The sequence below is a fragment of the Bombyx mori genome, chromosome 13 (genome assembly GCF_030269925.1).
Source record: "Bombyx mori chromosome 13, ASM3026992v2".
NCBI classification, from domain to species: Eukaryota; Metazoa; Arthropoda; class Insecta; order Lepidoptera; family Bombycidae; genus Bombyx; species Bombyx mori.
Window position 1 is genome coordinate 13,234,413 of NC_085119.1, and position 18,049 is coordinate 13,252,461.

An 18,049-nucleotide genomic window follows, 5' to 3' on the forward strand; every position below is an offset into this window, starting at 1 on the left:
ACTTTGCAACCTTTCGGGATCGTTCTACTACTATAGGTTAGAGCTTCGTGAGTTCTCTAAGGCTACCAGCATAGGTAGGAGAAAACTAGCGTCACTGAACGCGAAAATATTTAGCATCATTACTCAAGTATCGGACAATCACCTGTAGTATAGTGAAGTTTTCTAGTACGCTGTTCATCATGTACTTCTCGGGCAGATGTTTCAGTTTGTGTATGAAGTTGACCATGTACTCGCACATCGGCGACCTGTGGATGCGGTACACGAAGCGACCGCCCTCGAACCGGGCGTATTCAGTTTCCACCTGTCCAAATGAAAAGAAAAACCTTTATTATTCAAAAAAAAAAAAACCTTTATTATTTGAAACTCTTTTACTTTTTGAAAAGGATTTTTCTTCTGTGTCATTCATTACAAAAGATTTCGGTATTTTTTATTAATTATGTTTACTGTTTAATTTTTATTTTATTAATTTTAAAAGAAATTAAAGGCTTTAAATATCTATTATAATTTAAATTAAATATTTATATATATATATTTGGAAATCCTTATGGGACGAGGCGGAGGGGTACCCTAACCGAGAAAAAACGTCCGTAACGTAAGATTTTTATTAGTAGCGCACACAGTGTACGACTTAACTTTGTAAAAACGTACAAAAAATTACATATTTTTTTATCATTCATTGACCACGATCTCAGAGCGTTCGTTTGCGCAATACACTAACTCTTATGCAAACAACCGTGAATGAAGTGTACCACAATAAGTTCGCACATTACCGAATGACCGTGGGTTGTTGCGAAACTTCCAGTTTTATTTTCTTTATACCTCGAATAGAACTTCAAATTAGTATTTTTATAATAACGAACTTCGTTCCTATCCGGTGTCCCTCTACACCACACATCTTTTTATTGTTTAGATAGGTGAACGAGCTCACAGCCCACCTGGTGTTAAGTAGTTATGGAGCCCATAGACATCTACAACGTAAATACGCCACCCACCTTGAGATATGTGTTCTAAGGTCTCAGGTATAGTTACAACGGCTGCCTCTTACGCATTACTGCTTCACGGCAGAAATAGGCAGGGTGGTGGTACCTACCCGCGCGGACTCTCAAGAGGTCCTACCAAAATTATTATAGTATTTTTAAACAATACTATAAGATTAAAGTACTTGATAAATCTTTAAGTTTTTTTTTCTGTATATATTTAAACGAAATTCAACTTTATGTTAATGTGACATAAAGTACAAAGCGTCTCTCACCTTTTCGACCACCTGCTTCCCGAACGAACACACTTTCGTGCTACACGTTATCGTCATGTTCTCATTACTTTCGTATCTGTAATCAGAATAATTCCCATTTAATTTCATATACCCGTCGATGTTAGTATTTTTTGTTGAAGATAATATCTTATTGCTATTAACGTACGTCACAAAAAAAAAAAACTATCAGACATTTCTCGCGACTAATCTTGATTTTCTCTTTTTAGTCGAATCGACTTTATTACTTAAACTCAAATTTACTCGGAGATATTTATATGACCAATCGAAACATTCTTTTACATCGATTCGACAATCGATTCTAATCGGTTATTTCAAACAGATGCATTATACGAAGCAAATCATTAATCACAGAATGAGAAAAAATATAGCTGAACATTAAATTTATAGTGTCGGTCAAAAAATGGCACATCACCGCCAACACAATCTGGTGTAAATAATTAATTTTTATTTATGGCATCGATTGTAGCGTGTTTAACCCTACTGTATCAGAATCTTTAAATAAATACAGGGTGTAGAGAAATGAATTAAAATGATTTTTATATTGTCTGATAGGCCATCTAATAGAGCGTAGTCACTGTCGCCCATGGACCTCAGCAATACCAGGAGCATAGTAAGAAACATTGACGACCACGTTTCCAATAGTAACATCAGCCTCTTATGTCCTTTCATCATCAAGAACGGTTCCTTCACCCCCTGAGCGCTTAGTGCGAGTTTTTTAACGTTCTCGATCGCGTAAAAGTTAACTCAAATTTGTATGGAGTTGGAACGTTTGCGTGCGTTTGCCGCTAGGGGCGCTGTTCTTACTGCATACAAATTTTGAGTTAACTTTTACGCTATCGAGAACGTTAAAAAACTCTCACTGATCACGGTGTACTGCGACAGGAGCATACTAACACACTAGTGACGCCGTAGAAGGCGCCGGGGTCGTCGAGGTTGTTCGTGTTGAGATCCGCCCAGAACTTGACCAGGAAGAAGGCGTTCCTCGGACCTTTCTCGTACAGTTCCTTCAGACCGCCCTTCTTCTCAGGGAATTTGTCGTTTATCTGCTGAACGTCTACTGACTGTGGACAAAATTGAACGTGTACATTTCCCGCAGCCAAATCCATATAAAGCTTTTTTTTATATGGATAGACAAGCTCACAGCCCACCTGGCGTGAAGTGGTTACTGGAGCCCATAGACATCTACAACGTAAATGCGCCACCCACCTTGAGATATAAGTTCTAAGGCCTCAGTATAGTTACAACGGCTACCCCACCATTCAAACCGAAACGCATTACTGCTTCACGGCAGAAATAGGCAGGGTGGTGGTACCTACCCGTGCGGACTCACAAGAGGTCCTACCACCAGTAATTACGCAAATTATTATTTTGCGGGTTTGGTTTTTACTACACGATGTTATTCCTTCACCGTGGAAGTCAATCGTGAACCCTTGTTAAGTACGTATTTCATTAGAAAAATCGGTACCCGCCTGCGGGATTCGAACACCGTTGCATCGTTACATACGAATGCACGGGAGTCTTATCCTTAAGGCCACAACGACTTCAAAACGACTTAATAGAGATATTCCATCAAAAAAGGATAGATGTTCCCCACTTATCCCCAACAATGGTTATGTCTATCTCAATATTCCATACATCATCTATATCGAAGGGTAAAAGATTTGGTTTATTTAAGCAACATTTCGTTTAATACGCGACATTTATTTTAGTAATGAAAAGTGTTTTTTTTTATTAGCGTCAATAATTAATTTAGTTTTAATAATTAATCAAATTAAGTTTACCCCGTTCAAATAGCTGAACTAGTTTTTTTGTTATGATATTTTTTCTAAATTTTAAACTTTAAATGGCTAGACTCTACAGTAAATTTCACCTTTTGATATGTATGTATCAAAATTTTTGATGAGACATTGACATGACACAAGAATGACATTGACATCTGGTCTTTCTGGCTGTTACGTGAACGTACATATGGGGTCGTCAGCGCAAAAGTGGCTAACCTACAATTTTTCATATTTGTGCTCTTATGTATTGAAATTTGCAATTTATTTCAAATTTAATAAATTTTGATGCAACATCAGTCAATCCCTAGTTTCACCCGAAGATAACAACAGATGGCGTGGTAAACATTATTTTTGCGCGTATTGTTTTTGCCTAGGAAGCAGTGTAAAAGTAAATTCAAACCTCATTATCTCCATACTGACTATGGTAAGCTTAGGCCACTTTTGCCCTGACGGCCTCATATTAATCCACAGCCCGATACAACTTAATCAATCCGTATCGACTGTTCGCAGTTTCGACAGAATTTTTGACGTGACAACGTCTTATAATTCGATGACTCATGCGGCGTTACCTCGCTCTGAGGCGTTCCATTTAAGGCTTGAAGTGCAAGCGAGAGCGCGCGCGTAAAATAAATAGCATCGGTCCGCTAGTGCAGCGATTGCAGGTTATGCTATAATTGATAAAACTATAACAATAACTTAACCGAACTATTTCACGATGAGTAATAAAATGAAACCATTCCATCAGTATTTTCTTATATATGACGTTGTCACGATCAACTATCGTCAGTAAACCGACTTTACAGACAACCGATTTTTTATGACTTATCTTCTCAACACAAGACGAAGAGCCGTTCGTGGAACTGCAGTACAAATGAAACCAGAACACGTATTTGCTTGTTATGCTGACGGTACTTATCGGTTTAAGCGCTGCAAGTCACGTACCTCTAATAAAGGATCCGCGTATGTGACCGTACCGCCTATGTGAACGAAGAGATGTTGCGCCGGCGCCGTGCTCGGTGGGTACTGAAACAACATTATTATTTGCCGATTATTGAAAAATTTGTACGCATCGACTGACCTTAAGTATTGCGCCGAGGGTCGTAAGTTCGATTCCCGCATTACTACTGGTGGTAGGACCTCTTGTGAGTCCGCGCGGGTAGGTACCACCACCCTGCCTATTTCTGCCGTAAAGCAGTATTGCGTTTCGGTTTGAAAGGTGGGGCAGCCGTTGTGTAACTAAACTTGAGACCTTAGAACTTATATCTCAAAGTGGGTGGCGCATTTACGTCGTAGATGTCTATGGGCTCCAGTAACCATTTCACACCAGGTGGGTTGTGAGCTGCATCTAAGCAATAAAAAAAAAGCGGACACGCATTGTGTGATGAATAGGTTTGTTTGCTCTTTGTCTGGGTGTTCCTTACCTATATATGAATATACTCTGACCTGTAAGGTGGATGGGAAAAGGCCTTGAGGGCGCAGCCCAATACGTTGGTCCAACCACATCCGCCCCACTCTTGATTCCACATATTCCATGAATAGATAGAGAAAGATCGTACGTGCGAAGGTGATACAAAAGGGGGGTGACGACCGTCAGCAGTGAATAATACGACGAAGGAGGATATGTATATATTTAGACATATAAAAATTGTTTATCAGTCTCTACTACCCATAGCAAAAGGAAGGATTTGTTCCCAGTTATTATTATCATTCTTATTCTGAATAGTATTGCATAGTGGATATTCCGTCCTTCAGATTTGAACGCACGGGTATTACGCGGCAAAAATAAGGTGACACTTATTCGTGAGGCCTTACAACACGTCCTAACTGATTACTATTCGCCTTTAGAATAGTTCTGACTAGAAGGTACGTGTTCAGCACTCGGATTGTCGAAAACATTACGTTTCGCGTACATTATTTGACATTAAAAGATCAAGGCGTTTCACTTTCAATCTCATTGTTGCCTTTAAAATTGTTTTCGCTTCGGTCTCGTCTGTTGTCGTGTCAAGGTTGAGATCATCATTGGAATACGCCTACGTTTTTGTGCCACAACGTTTTGAATATTGATTAAGTTGGCTTTTCAATACACGTGCTGTTTTTTTTTTAAATTTAACATCTTCATAAAAAGCTAGCGATAAATATAGTCATACAAAGAAAACCATAAAAATATGGTCAGATATAAGGTAAGACTTTTCGGAATCGACGGCGTGGTTTTAGTATTTGCATCCGCCGGGCTGAGGGTCATACGTTCGATTCCCACGTCGAGCATAATTTTCGAGTGACAAACATTTATATATTGAAGGATGTTCGCGCCGACGTTTGTGTCATCCATATTTCAAAAAACAAACTAATATTCAATAGACATATTTCATAGATTAAACACCTCTTTGCCATTGCACTCAGGCACGCACGCATGTCACAATAAAACAGTCAATCAAAAATTCAGAGTTTCATTTTACATAAATTAAATTCCAAATGTCCATACGAGACATAATTTGCCACCTATATATGAGTCGACTATTATCAAAGGCGGCAATCTGACTTTTGGACAATGATTGGTAAATCAGAAAAACGAATTATTGACTTTGTATTCCATTGGCAGTCACAAAACTCTTCGGAACGACATCTTAGATAAATAACAGGTTAACTATTAACCTTTATTTAATGCAGGTTTTGAACCGTATTCTTTGAAGGAGACGATTATATTCAAATAAATCTGTATTGACATATCAATAAAAATTTTTTGTCCAAATGTACAGATTGCCGCCTTTGATAATAGACGACTCATATTGTATATCAGTATCTGATTCACAGGGCGTAGAGAATGCTAATTTGGGGAAAGGCGACATGATGTTTGTCTAAAAAAAACACATTTGACAGAGAAAATTCTCTACATAGAAACTCGATATATAACTTTAGTTTTGAGGGAAATTAATTAATTAACCTGTCTCCCAAACAATAACTTTAATTGGCTATGGCTTAGAACTTTGTTAGCCAATGTAAAGTAAAATTACTTGTTCCACGAATGTATAATGACTAGTAGACATATTCCGCTGCATTTTCTGTTAAGTTTTTATTTATTTAAAGTTGTTGTTTAACTGTATAAATTAAATTAAATTAAATCTGAAAGAATTGAATTTAGAGCTCATAATCTTTGATCTGGTTTTAGCATTCTAATTGTCTAGGATTCTGAGTGTGTCGAGGGGAACAATTTCTAGAAATCATGTATCAATCCAATCAACAAGGCAACACATATAAATGTATAATTTACTGCTGCGATATCATAATCGTTTTGAGAAAGAAGTCTAACCTTTGAGATTTCGATCGCATGCTTTCAGGTGTCTATTTGCTCGGTTTTTCCTAATTATTGGGAAACAATATGGGCATCAAAAGAAATAATAAACAATTTTTTACAATAATCTTCAATTTCGTTACGTTATTGTTTAACAAATTTCCACAAATGAAAATTTCAATTTTTTTATTTATTTATTAACCTGACATAACAATTATCTAGAACATTCCGAAAGTACTTTAAATCGAAATGTGTATTTTTAAAACATTAAAACGCAACAAACACAAAGCTAAACAATTTCCATTCAAATTCAGTTTTATTGATTGCGTTACTGTTCCCGATCATACTAGGGGAGCTCGCTAAACTTTTAGCGGCTTCATTTCGGCATACTTCCTCATGTTTGGGAGTCGACTTCCACGAGTTGACAACTCAGTACGGGACAATTAAAGGAATAAACTTTTCTAAGCTGTCCTCGGGTTTGGCTTATAATCGTTTTCGTTGTGATGTATTTTTGCTGTCGGATTCTCCGATCGGACTTTTTGATAATAAGTTTTTTATCGGTGCTCATAGACATGACAACGCGAATGACGCCTTATATGCTGAGACGTAAGGTCGAAATTTAAACTGTACGGTATGACGACCGCCTCATCCTTCGAACCAGAATTCACAACTGCTTCGTGACAGATATGGGCAGGTTAGTGGTGCACAGCCGTACTGATTCATACAATTACAGGTCGTGTGATTGCGCATCAGATTCTTGTTACACGACATTTATACGTATCACGAACGCGTTTAACATATTCATTTAGGATTATTTTTATCTACCCTACGATTTAAATACAGACATAGTCTTTTTTTATTGCTTAGGTGGGTGGACGAGCTCACAGCCCACCTGGTATTAAGTGGTTACCGGAGCCCATAAGCATCTACAAAGTAAATGCCGCCACCCACCTTGAGATATAAGTTCTAAGGTCTCAGTATAGTTACAAGGCTGCCTCGCCCTTCAAACCGAAACGCATTGCTGCTTTACGGTAGAAACAGGCAGGGTGGTGGTTCTCACCTGTGCGGACCCATAAGACGTCCTACCACCAGTGGCATCGCGCAACACAATGCGTCTTTTTTTTTCCTACCTAAGCTGCCGGCCTTGAGAGGCTATTTCAACGTAACCTTAACTAGTAGGTAAGCTCACGGGGCTCAAACCTGACGACGTTGCTAACACGAGTCCTAGCAAGGGGTACGGCCCTTCGCAGAATCTACTACCGGATCGGAAACGCGAACCACTGAGAAGATCCGGCGAGAAACTCAGTGGGCTGTGTCTGTGGGTTAATTTACTCGTCGAGCCCTTCGTCACAAGCGACGGGTTCGATGAGAACGATGACCGGTGCGTCTTACTCATTAAGCAACGGACATTTGTCTGTTGTCTATTGTGTATGTTAGTATTGTAGTTAGTTATGTATAGTTACCGTATCAGGATCCCGGGGATGCTCGACGAAGGCGGAGAACTCTACGAGTCTCAGTTTGTGTGTGGCGATGGCGCGTCCCTCCCAGGGCGGCGGCGGCGCCACGTCGGTGCCGCTCGGCACTCCGACGCCTCCGACACCGGGGACGCCTTTGTAGCCCGCACCGGGGAAAGGCTTCACACTGGAAGTCGTGCCAGGATCTTTGGTTAGCTTTGTTGTAACAAGTCGCTTATTATATTGTTTAACTATTATACCGGCCTTCGAAATGGATTACAAAAGGCGGATTTGCGATAGAAATAGACAGTTTGGTGGAAAATTCCCATGTGGGCTCGCATTACGGCCGGTTTTCAATAAGAACGCAAATTTCTAAATTTTTGCGTGTTTGATTTTTTATTACAAGAGGTTACTCATTCATTATGGACGTCGTTCGTGAACATATGTTAAGTACGTATGACATTATAAAAATTGGTGTCCACACGCGGGATTTGAACACCGGCACTGTCGCTTGCTACAGTACCAGTACAGTACTGCGCGCTTAGTGCTAGTTTTTTAACTTCTCAATAGTATAAAAGCTAACTCAAATTTGTATGGAACGTTTACCTACGTTTGCCGCTAAGGGCGCTGTTACAACTGCATACAAATTTGAGTTAACTTTTACGTTATCGAGAACGTTAAAAAAACTCGTACTAAGCACACAGTACAGTACACCAGGCGTCTTATTCCTTAGGCAACGACAAATTCTTCTGTCGGGCTTTGCATTTTGTTAATATGTAAAGTGATTTCAAACGGAACACTGAATGCCTTGCTATTCTACACTAATAATTCTTCTACACTAATTTAACTCTTGTTTAATAGATTTTACAGCTGTTTCTAGCATGACAGATTCAGTTTCATGCTGTTTTCCAGATATTTTTTTGTTAATATTAACATTATAAAAAAACGTTAACCGATTTTTTATTTCGTTACTTCTCGAATAATCTAATATTCGATTCCCAGAAAGAAGGTGAAAGATTATAGACAAGTTCTTACGAAAACCAATCCTATATTATTATTATTTTTAACAGACTGCAACGATCATACACGAGGTTCTTAATTCAGAGTTTCTCTATTCATTAAATAATGTTGAGTTAATTTTCAAAACATAAAAAAAGGATACTATAAAAACAACATATTTCAAAATTTAGCTTAACAGTGATAATAATATTCTCATAGCACGATAACACAGGATAAAACACAGATTGCACTCACTTCGACTCTTTGATCTATACGTTTCATTTAAAACATTACGACCTCGAAACGACAAGACTTTTTTTGATCTGACAACACTCTGCGAAACGAACGAACCGTTCGCTCTTTAAATAAGGTTTTGTTTTCGTAAAACGTTTCACACAAAATAATGAAAAGCTTCGTACGAAGGGACGAGGTAATAAACGAAAATAACTTACTCCTGTGATGTGCCGGCTTGTAGGCCTGGCTGCCAAAATTGCTGTAAAACAATAAATTAGACAACTTTAGGTAAATATCGTAACGTTTGTACGTACGTACATAAGACTAATAAGCTTTCTTGTTATTCTCGCTAAACATGTTAAAAACTACACACTTAAGCAGGTAGGTAGGTACTGGTGATTTAGTTTCCGAAAAACCATGAATGGTCGGCTCTATTTATAACGTCACGCCGAAAAACGTGAACAGGCCGAGCTAACTGACAATTGACGATTTCAGCTTCTCATTTCGTTCTTTTCAGATTCTCGAACATGTGTTACTCGTAAACGGCCGCGTAATTTTGCGTCTTTCGACATTTGCTGATGTATCAGAGATAAATTAAAAAAAAAGAACACTAAAAAGTGTGAGTAAAGCGAATTCAGTAGGTAATCGATTTTTGTTATTTGTTTTTGTATCGTATGGACGTGCATTTGGCAGCATGCCTGAAATAGTAGAAGCGAAACGATTGAGAGGCGTTTTAGTTGTTTCTCGACCAAGTAACACAGAGGCATGCCTTTTGCAAGTAGAGTACCGTATGGTGGTACGCTGGGTGCGGTAGGCCCGCAACGATCTGAGCGCTAGATAGCGTGCTCATTGACTGCATGGCCTTTTCCTTCATCACTCCGCCGTCCTAAATATTATATATCACGTCAACTTTGCCAACAAACGTAGATATTACAGATATTCAAATTTTTATTCTAAATCAACTCACCACTTTAAGTTTGGCTTGAATTTCTCGTAGTTTTCGCCTAGCTAGCACCTGTATGTGTGACGAGACTTGTTTTCTCGTACGCGTTTTGCCTGTCCTTAGTTTAATATACCTCGCTATTAACTCGTTCCTTCCTAGAATAGATAAATTGAATTTAATAAAAAAACAAACAAAAAAATAAATAAACAACGCTACGTGTCGCCTGTAATAGCCCGCGAGATATTTCGCATACTTTATTGAGATAAACGCGCGTTGTACAATGCAATCTCGCAGCCCGCTACCGATCCTGTTATGAAACAATTTTCAAAATATTTTGAATAGCTATTTTCAATCATTGAAACTGCAGCCAGCCCGGAATGCGGGGTGGATCGACCGAGTCAATTCAGTCTGCCATTGTGAAATAATTTCGTTATAGCTCGTTTATTGTAAAATTCAAATGTTGTTTTTTGTATTTATTTAAAAATTTGCATTCAAGATTTTTATCATATCTTTTTTATGAATCTGTTAAATGTTATTTGTTCATTTAAAGAGTAAAACTTTATCAACGAAACAGAAAAATTAGAAACGCGCGAATCATTTTTATGAATAATATATGAATAATATATCTGATTTAGGGATTGATCAAAATAAATTATTGAAATTTTACTAATATCAGATAATTCGATATGGAAAACGGGAGGTTGGTGGAATCGGTGTGAATTTAATTAGTCCCTTGCGTGCTCTTTGGATCAGATGCCTACCACACAAGTACATTACGCACGACATCGATCAAGCGAAAATTTAAATCACATCGGACATAATATTACTACTAAATATATATACAGTATTCAATACAATACAACGAATGCTTCGTAACATTTAAATTATGATTTTATCAGTTGATTAAAAATATTCATTCTAATATTTTGTAAATGTTTTTTTTTTTTATATTAAATTAATTTGAAAGTTTAGAGAGCACGAGAAACGTACCGTAGAAAACTGTTAAGTCGAACATTCCTGAAATTACTTCGAAATTATGGCAGTGTCGTAAAGTTTTCACGGCGGGTGTTAAGCTAAAATTAGCGAGCGCGGCTACTCTAACAAATTGCCGTTAGCACGAATCTGTGAACGGAATAGACGCGCCGTGCGTTATCCTTCGTGAGCGCGACATCGAGTTGCGACATCCTCGCCCGCGAATTGAACATTAAGAGTGCTTTCACCCGAAACGTCGTGTGCATCCCGCTATAAATAGTACCGCCGCAGAGAAGGATCGACTTAACGTTTCTATTCCACGTTGAATAGAAAAACAAGAGATCATTATTTATTAGTTCGTTAGTTAGCTAATTTGGTCCACCGGCAGCGCGACGCGGCCACGCTCTCGCGCACGCGGGCTTGATGAAATTGTGCGTGCGTACACTTTATGAATATGCAAGTTTTTTTTTTTCGCTCAACAGGATATGATAATATTATCAATAAATATTAACAAGTCAGGATTTTCTATAAAGAAATTTTATTCGCCTATGACAGTTTATTGCTTTTATGGAGCTGATTAAAGCAATTTATATATTCTTTAAAAAAACGCTTCGGGCGTTTCGAAACGTAATTTATACGACAAGCGGAGAGATATTGAAGATCCATCAGAAACACATTAACGTCGTGCCCCGTACCTGGGGCATGACTTCGCGATTGTTTTCCTAAAAATGGCCCTTTTTTTCATCAATATAACGCATTCTCCTGAGAAATTTAGTAGAATAAAGAAAAATATTAAAGCAGTTATCGCATGATTTAAAGTTTAGAAAAATCTAGTTCAGTTCAGTGTTTTTGTTTTAATAATGTTTCTTTCTTTTAACTACTTATCATACTTACATAGCGTAATTATTAATTAATACGTTTTGTTATTTTTGTGCATCGGTAATGTATTTTTATCAACTTCTAGTTTTACTGACGATTCATCAATAAATTTAGAAAGGATATTTTAATATCGATTAGTAAACTTTGTGCTGAAGCGAGGCGTTGAGTCCGTCTTTGCAGAATTTCACGCTGACCCAAACAGAAGCTATGCGAAGCAAATCCTCGAGGAAAGGGTTGAGTTGCGACAGGTCTAAGGAGGATTTCTCGGGAGACAATCGGGAGTTATGCCCGAAGGCGGGCGGGGCGCTAAACAACGGGCGCGGGCGGCCCGCCCCTTCTTTATATTTTCTTACTGCGTTCGCCGCCTAGTGGCGCGGCCGGGCCCCTTACACGCTCGCTCGCTCACTAATTGCGCATTCTTCGCATAGTTTAGCCCTCCCGGCGTACCCCGCGCCCCCCGCCCCGGACCACGTGAAGCCGTGCGCCGACTAAACTTTCATACCCGGTCAGGATATTGAGCGGTTTTGAATGTCTTAACTCATAAACGAACCAGCAGCACTACTCCGAGGACTAGCTTTGTTGGTTAACTGTATACGAGAGGCGGTGCAACTTGCGCGCTCGCTGGCCCAACTCGTAGTTCGAGTACCGCACACACACAAGACTCATTCAATAAGTTTGTGAACCGCAACAGATTGTTGTCTTTAACGAGTCCAGCTCAGATTGTTTATACTGTGGTTTTCTGCATTCGAAACATGTACGATTTATGCAAAAATAATAACATCGACTATCGTAAGCAATTCATTACAACTGATCACATCATTTATATAAAATTATATTTTATATTTATCTGCAACTCACGAAAACCACTTTTTTTTTAAATTTAGATTCAAATAAATGTCCTATCATTAATTAAATAATTAGATTAACAAAATTATTTGGGCATTCTTGGAAACACTACTGAGTGATGAGAATTTTCGGTAGTTGTTTTATAAAACTGGTTCGTTTTGTATCGGACACGGTGTAAGGACGAGGGTTGGCTCCGATGGACAGGGGTGACGTAGCGAGCGGTAGATTAAGCCCGGCAAGACACGTTCCCGTCTAATGTGCTCATATATTGTAAGGACGAGCGTGCCCGCAATTATTATTGAAAATGGGCCTTTTTACACATATTAATGGGTCGCGGTGCAGAGAAATAAAAGTGATATTTCGTTAGATTATCACACATTATTTTGCACATTTTTTTATAGATAATTTTAGATAAAAATAAGACGAAAACAATGAGATTAACTTTTCTTTATTGCTTCGATGAGTGGACGAGCTCACAGCCCACCCGGTTTTAAGTGGTTACTGGAGCCCATAGACATCTACAACATAAATGCGCCACCCACCTTGAGAACGGCTGCCCCGCCCTTCAAACTGGAACGCATTACTGCTTCACGGCAGAAATAGGAAGGGTGGTGGTATCTACCCGCGCGGACTCACAAGAGGTCCTACCACCAGTAAAAAACCAGTAACTAAGACGATGAGTGAAGAAATGGTATATAAAAAAGGAGTATGGAAGGAGAAAACATGTTGCGCCGACCTCAGGTGACTGGGAGGAGGGCAGGAGAATGATGATGTAGATAAATAACATATTTAGGTACGTAACTGTTAAATTAAAAAAAAAAAAGTTTAAGGGCGGCATTGCATGGCTGTCTGAGCCAATATAAATAAAACCTTGAAACCGCGTATCGGCCTACTTGCAAGAAAGCGTTCCGAAGTCATAAATGTCGAAGAACAAATTTGAAGCAGTTACAGTAGTAATAAAAGAATTAAATATTTTTGTGTCACTAAACTCGGAACAGTGAACAGCAGAAAATCACTACATAGTATAAAACTAAGTCGCTTTCTCTGTCCCTATCTATATCCCTATGTATGCTTAAATCTTTAAAACTACGCAACAGATTTTGATGCGGTTTTTTTTAATAGATAGAGTGATTGAAGAGGAAGGTTTATATGTATAATAACATCCATTAAATAGTGGAGGAATCAAGAATAAATTACAGTTTCCGAAGCGAAGCGAGGGCGGGTCGCTAGTGTATTATAAAAAAAACTAAAACTACATCATGTATTCTTCGTTAAGATAAATTTTCACGGGAATTGTATTTTACATTACTCTCAAATATTTTCAGCATTTTAAATGCCTTTGCAGAAAACTTAGAATAATTTACAATAAAACTCAAATAGAAATATTTAAATTCTCGTAAATATATGGTACTTGACATTTGAACTTAATGTTCCTCGTTCAATAAAATTAATAAACCACTTCTACCTAGTATTATTTTCTTATTTTTCAATATATCGTTGTAACTGTAAATATAATTAATAACTTTACATAAGACCGTTCTTTTGAAATTTATATTATGGAGCAACCATTTCCCAGGCGAAATAATAAAACTGCCGTGATATACGAAGGGACAATTAGTGAGTTTTCATTGGGTCGTTTGGCTATGGAATCCTAAAAAAAAATCATCAGTGTGCTTAGTGCGAGTTTTTTAACGTTCTCGATAGCGTAAAAGTTAGCTCATATTTGTATGGAATGGGATCGTTTGCGTACGTTTGTCGCTAGGGGCGCTGTTCCAACTGTATACAAAATTGAGTTAACTTTTACGCTATCGAGAACGTTATGAAACTCGCACTAAGCACACAGTTTGCTTGTACTTGAATGCGATTAAGAAAATATTCTCTTAACAGGTCTTAAAATTGTACTATATAGGTACCAAAGCGTAGAATCTATGTTGGTATTATAAGGAAACGCTGCAATCGAGATTAATTTGCGGTAGATGAGGCGAGACAGTGGTACCGAGCCATGCGGGCTCAAACGTAAACCACCACCAGTAATGTTTTATTATATTTCATTTTACTTTGTAGATTTGTTTTATATGCTTTATTTGTTTTATATGCTTACTCTGTACATGTGGTGTTAAATAAAGAGTTATATTATTATTATTTGTTTCGCAAACAAATACATACATACAAATACGTAAATAAATACATATCTCTGGGATCGACCCAGCACGAACTTATCTGAACATATTGGATGTCTTACCTATTGAACTGTATATTGTGATTCAAAGTTTATTTAAATGACGTTTCACTAGTATACCTTTCACGGATAAATTGGCACTGCTTTTGATTTCAATTCACCCTAAATTTGCCTCCGCTACACCCCGCTAAGGCCATTAGAATTGAAGTAATTTAAACGAAGCATTTCTTAACGCCTATTAAATCACTTAAGGTGGACACATCGCCTCTGTGGTAAATTTGTTTGGCAATTCCATTAGGCAGCATCGCGGGAGCGGACTGTCCTTTAATTAAAGCAGGAACGTATAATACTAAAGCTGAACGCGAACTTAATGTGCGTCCGGCGGTGTAATGGCCGCTATTGTCTACGTCAGGGACGTAACTTTACAAGTCACGTTTGGAAAAAGGTTTGACAGTAACACGCGATAATATAATAATATGCTTAGAACATGTTCGGGTTCGTCGGAGACTAGGTATGTAAAGTAAACGAAATGACGGTGGTTATCCATTGAGATTATGGTTACAGGTGAGCTCACGGGGCTCAAACCGGTGTGATGCTAACACTGACCCTAGCAACAGCAGTGCTTCGCAGAAACTACCACCGAATCGGAAACGCGACATACTGAGAAGATCCGGCGAGAAACTCAGTGGGCTGGATTCAAACGCCATGTGTTGTTCTTGAAAAAAATCACTCCTTTTTGCCACTTCACAGTTTACTTGATGTGAACCGATTACCGAGACCTATAGGCATCCGTAAATGCTATTCATCGCCTTAAAATGCGAGATGAATACGATTCTCACTCAATTCAAGCCATGAAAACTCAATCTAGAAACGGAACGATAGTAATCATGTACGCGCTTATTATTATTATGAAATCAAAGCGTCCTTTACTGCATTTATTGCGATTACCTAATATTATACAGTACATTAAAAGTGTGTGGTAATAAGACATTTAAATTTAATGAAAACAACTATTTTATATAATTTACTTTGAAAGAAAAATCGTGAAACTGTTTAAATCTAACTTTCCGACACTATTACGTTTACTCCTCGATTTGTATTTTATTTAGTTTTTGTTCATCGCTCTAGCACAAAAATTGTGGAAAAACAAATGATAATTAAATGAGCCGGTTCGTTCTTCATAACTGTTTCGCGTATTTTTTCAAAAACCTTATCCATTAAATTTATATGTGCTACAAAATTACATAAAGTGTTTTAGAAATAAAATAAATTTCCTGCTAATTTACTAAGAAGATTACTCGGAGTGGCAATCGTCACGTTTCGTTAACGAGCTTCCCATAACAAACAAAGTGACGTGAAGATATTTTAAAACTCCATTTTATTGGCTTTAGAGATTATCTCCTTCCGTCTTATAAGAATCTACAATTGTTTGAGCGATTTAAATGTTTTTAATTAGACGCTGTTTCTCTGTGTTTTTTTTTTTTTTTCCAAGATTTTTTCATTCATTTCAACTATTGCAGGATACTTTTCAAATTCTTATTTATGTTTCATGGTAATTCAGTTTTGACGTTTGATTTGCAGTAAACTTTATATAAATCACGCATTATTAAATAAATATACTTTAAAAAAATCACTTTCCTTTTTTTTTTTACCTCGTCTGATAGCCTTGAGAGGCTATATCAGCGTCGCCTTAACTAGTAGGTGAGCTCACAGGGCTCAAACCTGATGACGTTGCTAACACGATCCCTAGCAAGAGCCGTGCTTCACAGAATCTACCATCGGATCGGAAACGCGACCCACTGAGAAGATCCGGCGAGAAACTCAGGGGGCTGTGTTTGAAAGTTAATTTACTCGTCGAATCCTTCGTCGCAAGCGACGGGTTCGACGAAACGATGACCGGTGCTTGAGGTACCTAAAAGCACCGTTAAAGTATCGGGAGGATTCGAAATGACGTGTTTGGGGCGACGTCGACTGCTTTCCATTCTGTCCGTAGGATCGGGAATGTCACTTTACCAAAAAGGACAACGTAAACACGAATCACACAATATGAAAATGTTGAAAGTGAGACGAGTGTTTTTCGCAATTTTCTCTGCTCACCAGATATTTTCGTACGTGATAAAGTAGCCGTGTGATTTCTTCGAATCGACACGACACGGTCGAACCGCATCAGATAATAATTGTCGGTTCACGTCTTTCCGCGGAATCCTATTGCGCAAACCGCTTTGTCGGCCGACATCAATGGGTACCAAACGGTGGCTTTTGTCTCGTGCCAAGACCATTGTTCATTTCGGAGCACGACGACGGCCTTGATATCGCTCCATTATTCAACCAAATTGACATGTGGGGAAGTCGAGCGTTGTATTATAACGTCTGCATTTTTAATAAACGTTTATCATTTAGATTTTCCGCGCGTTGTACTTTCGTTTGTTTTATCACGCTGCTAATGAATTGTCTCGTTTCAGGGTCGCTTATTAAGAAACTGACGTGGACCCAGGTGAAACATTATTATTAAACGTGTTTTAATAATTATAGCATTTTAGATGTCTGATCGCTATTCATGAGTTTTTTTTTTATTGCTTAGGTCGGCGGACGAGCTCACTGACCACCTGGTGTTAAGGTGGTTACCGAAGCCGATAGACATCTACAATGTCAATGCCGCCACCCGCCTTCAGATATAAGTTCTAAGGTCTCAGTATAGTTACAACGGCTGCCCCACCCTTCAAACCGAAACGCATTACTGCTTCACGGCAGGAATAGGCAGGGTGGTGGTACCTACCCGTGTGGACTCACAAGACTTCCTACCACCAGTAAAAAATAAATCGAGTCTTATAAAGAATCCTCACGAGACGGAGTTGTGTAGGCACAAACACATAGTCGGCTTTACTAGCTGATTCAGTCCTCAGGCCTTGCGAGGAGTAGCAGAAACGCCTCTAGAGTACGCTATAGTCTATACATATATTGCTGATGCCGTGAAATAATCTGAATCCTTGGGGAGGTCGTTCTCTTCCTCGAGAAGGTCAAAATTTTCTGTTCAAGAAAAGTAGTCTAGTATTTGGCTAGAATTATGATAACACTATGAGGCAGTGACAGCCAATACCATTGATGGGTCACTGCGACCTACAAAGATCGCTGGGTTTTAGCGTCTCAACACACTATGCTATCAATGGTATTTGTTATAGAGACAAACATTTACACCCATT

The 18,049-nt window shown here is 38.4% G+C and overlaps 1 protein-coding gene across 3 annotated transcripts in view; it reads right to left on the minus strand.

The window, feature by feature from the left end:
* The window catches only part of LOC101741252 (transcriptional enhancer factor TEF-1), a 97,290-nt gene that overhangs the window by 4,739 nt on the left and 74,502 nt on the right, over window positions 1–18,049 (minus strand). For all 3 annotated transcript variants that reach the window (XM_038015152.2, XM_038015149.2, XM_062671906.1), the window contains exons 4-10: window positions 9,998–10,128; window positions 9,249–9,289; window positions 7,807–7,984; window positions 3,997–4,077; window positions 2,168–2,334; window positions 1,253–1,328; window positions 143–301 (exon numbers count right to left, since the gene is read on the minus strand). In XM_038015152.2, the coding sequence (XP_037871080.1) occupies window positions 143–301; window positions 1,253–1,328; window positions 2,168–2,334; window positions 3,997–4,077; window positions 7,807–7,984; window positions 9,249–9,289; window positions 9,998–10,128 (833 nt within the window). The remainder of the gene's footprint in view (window positions 1–142; window positions 302–1,252; window positions 1,329–2,167; window positions 2,335–3,996; window positions 4,078–7,806; window positions 7,985–9,248; window positions 9,290–9,997; window positions 10,129–18,049) is intronic.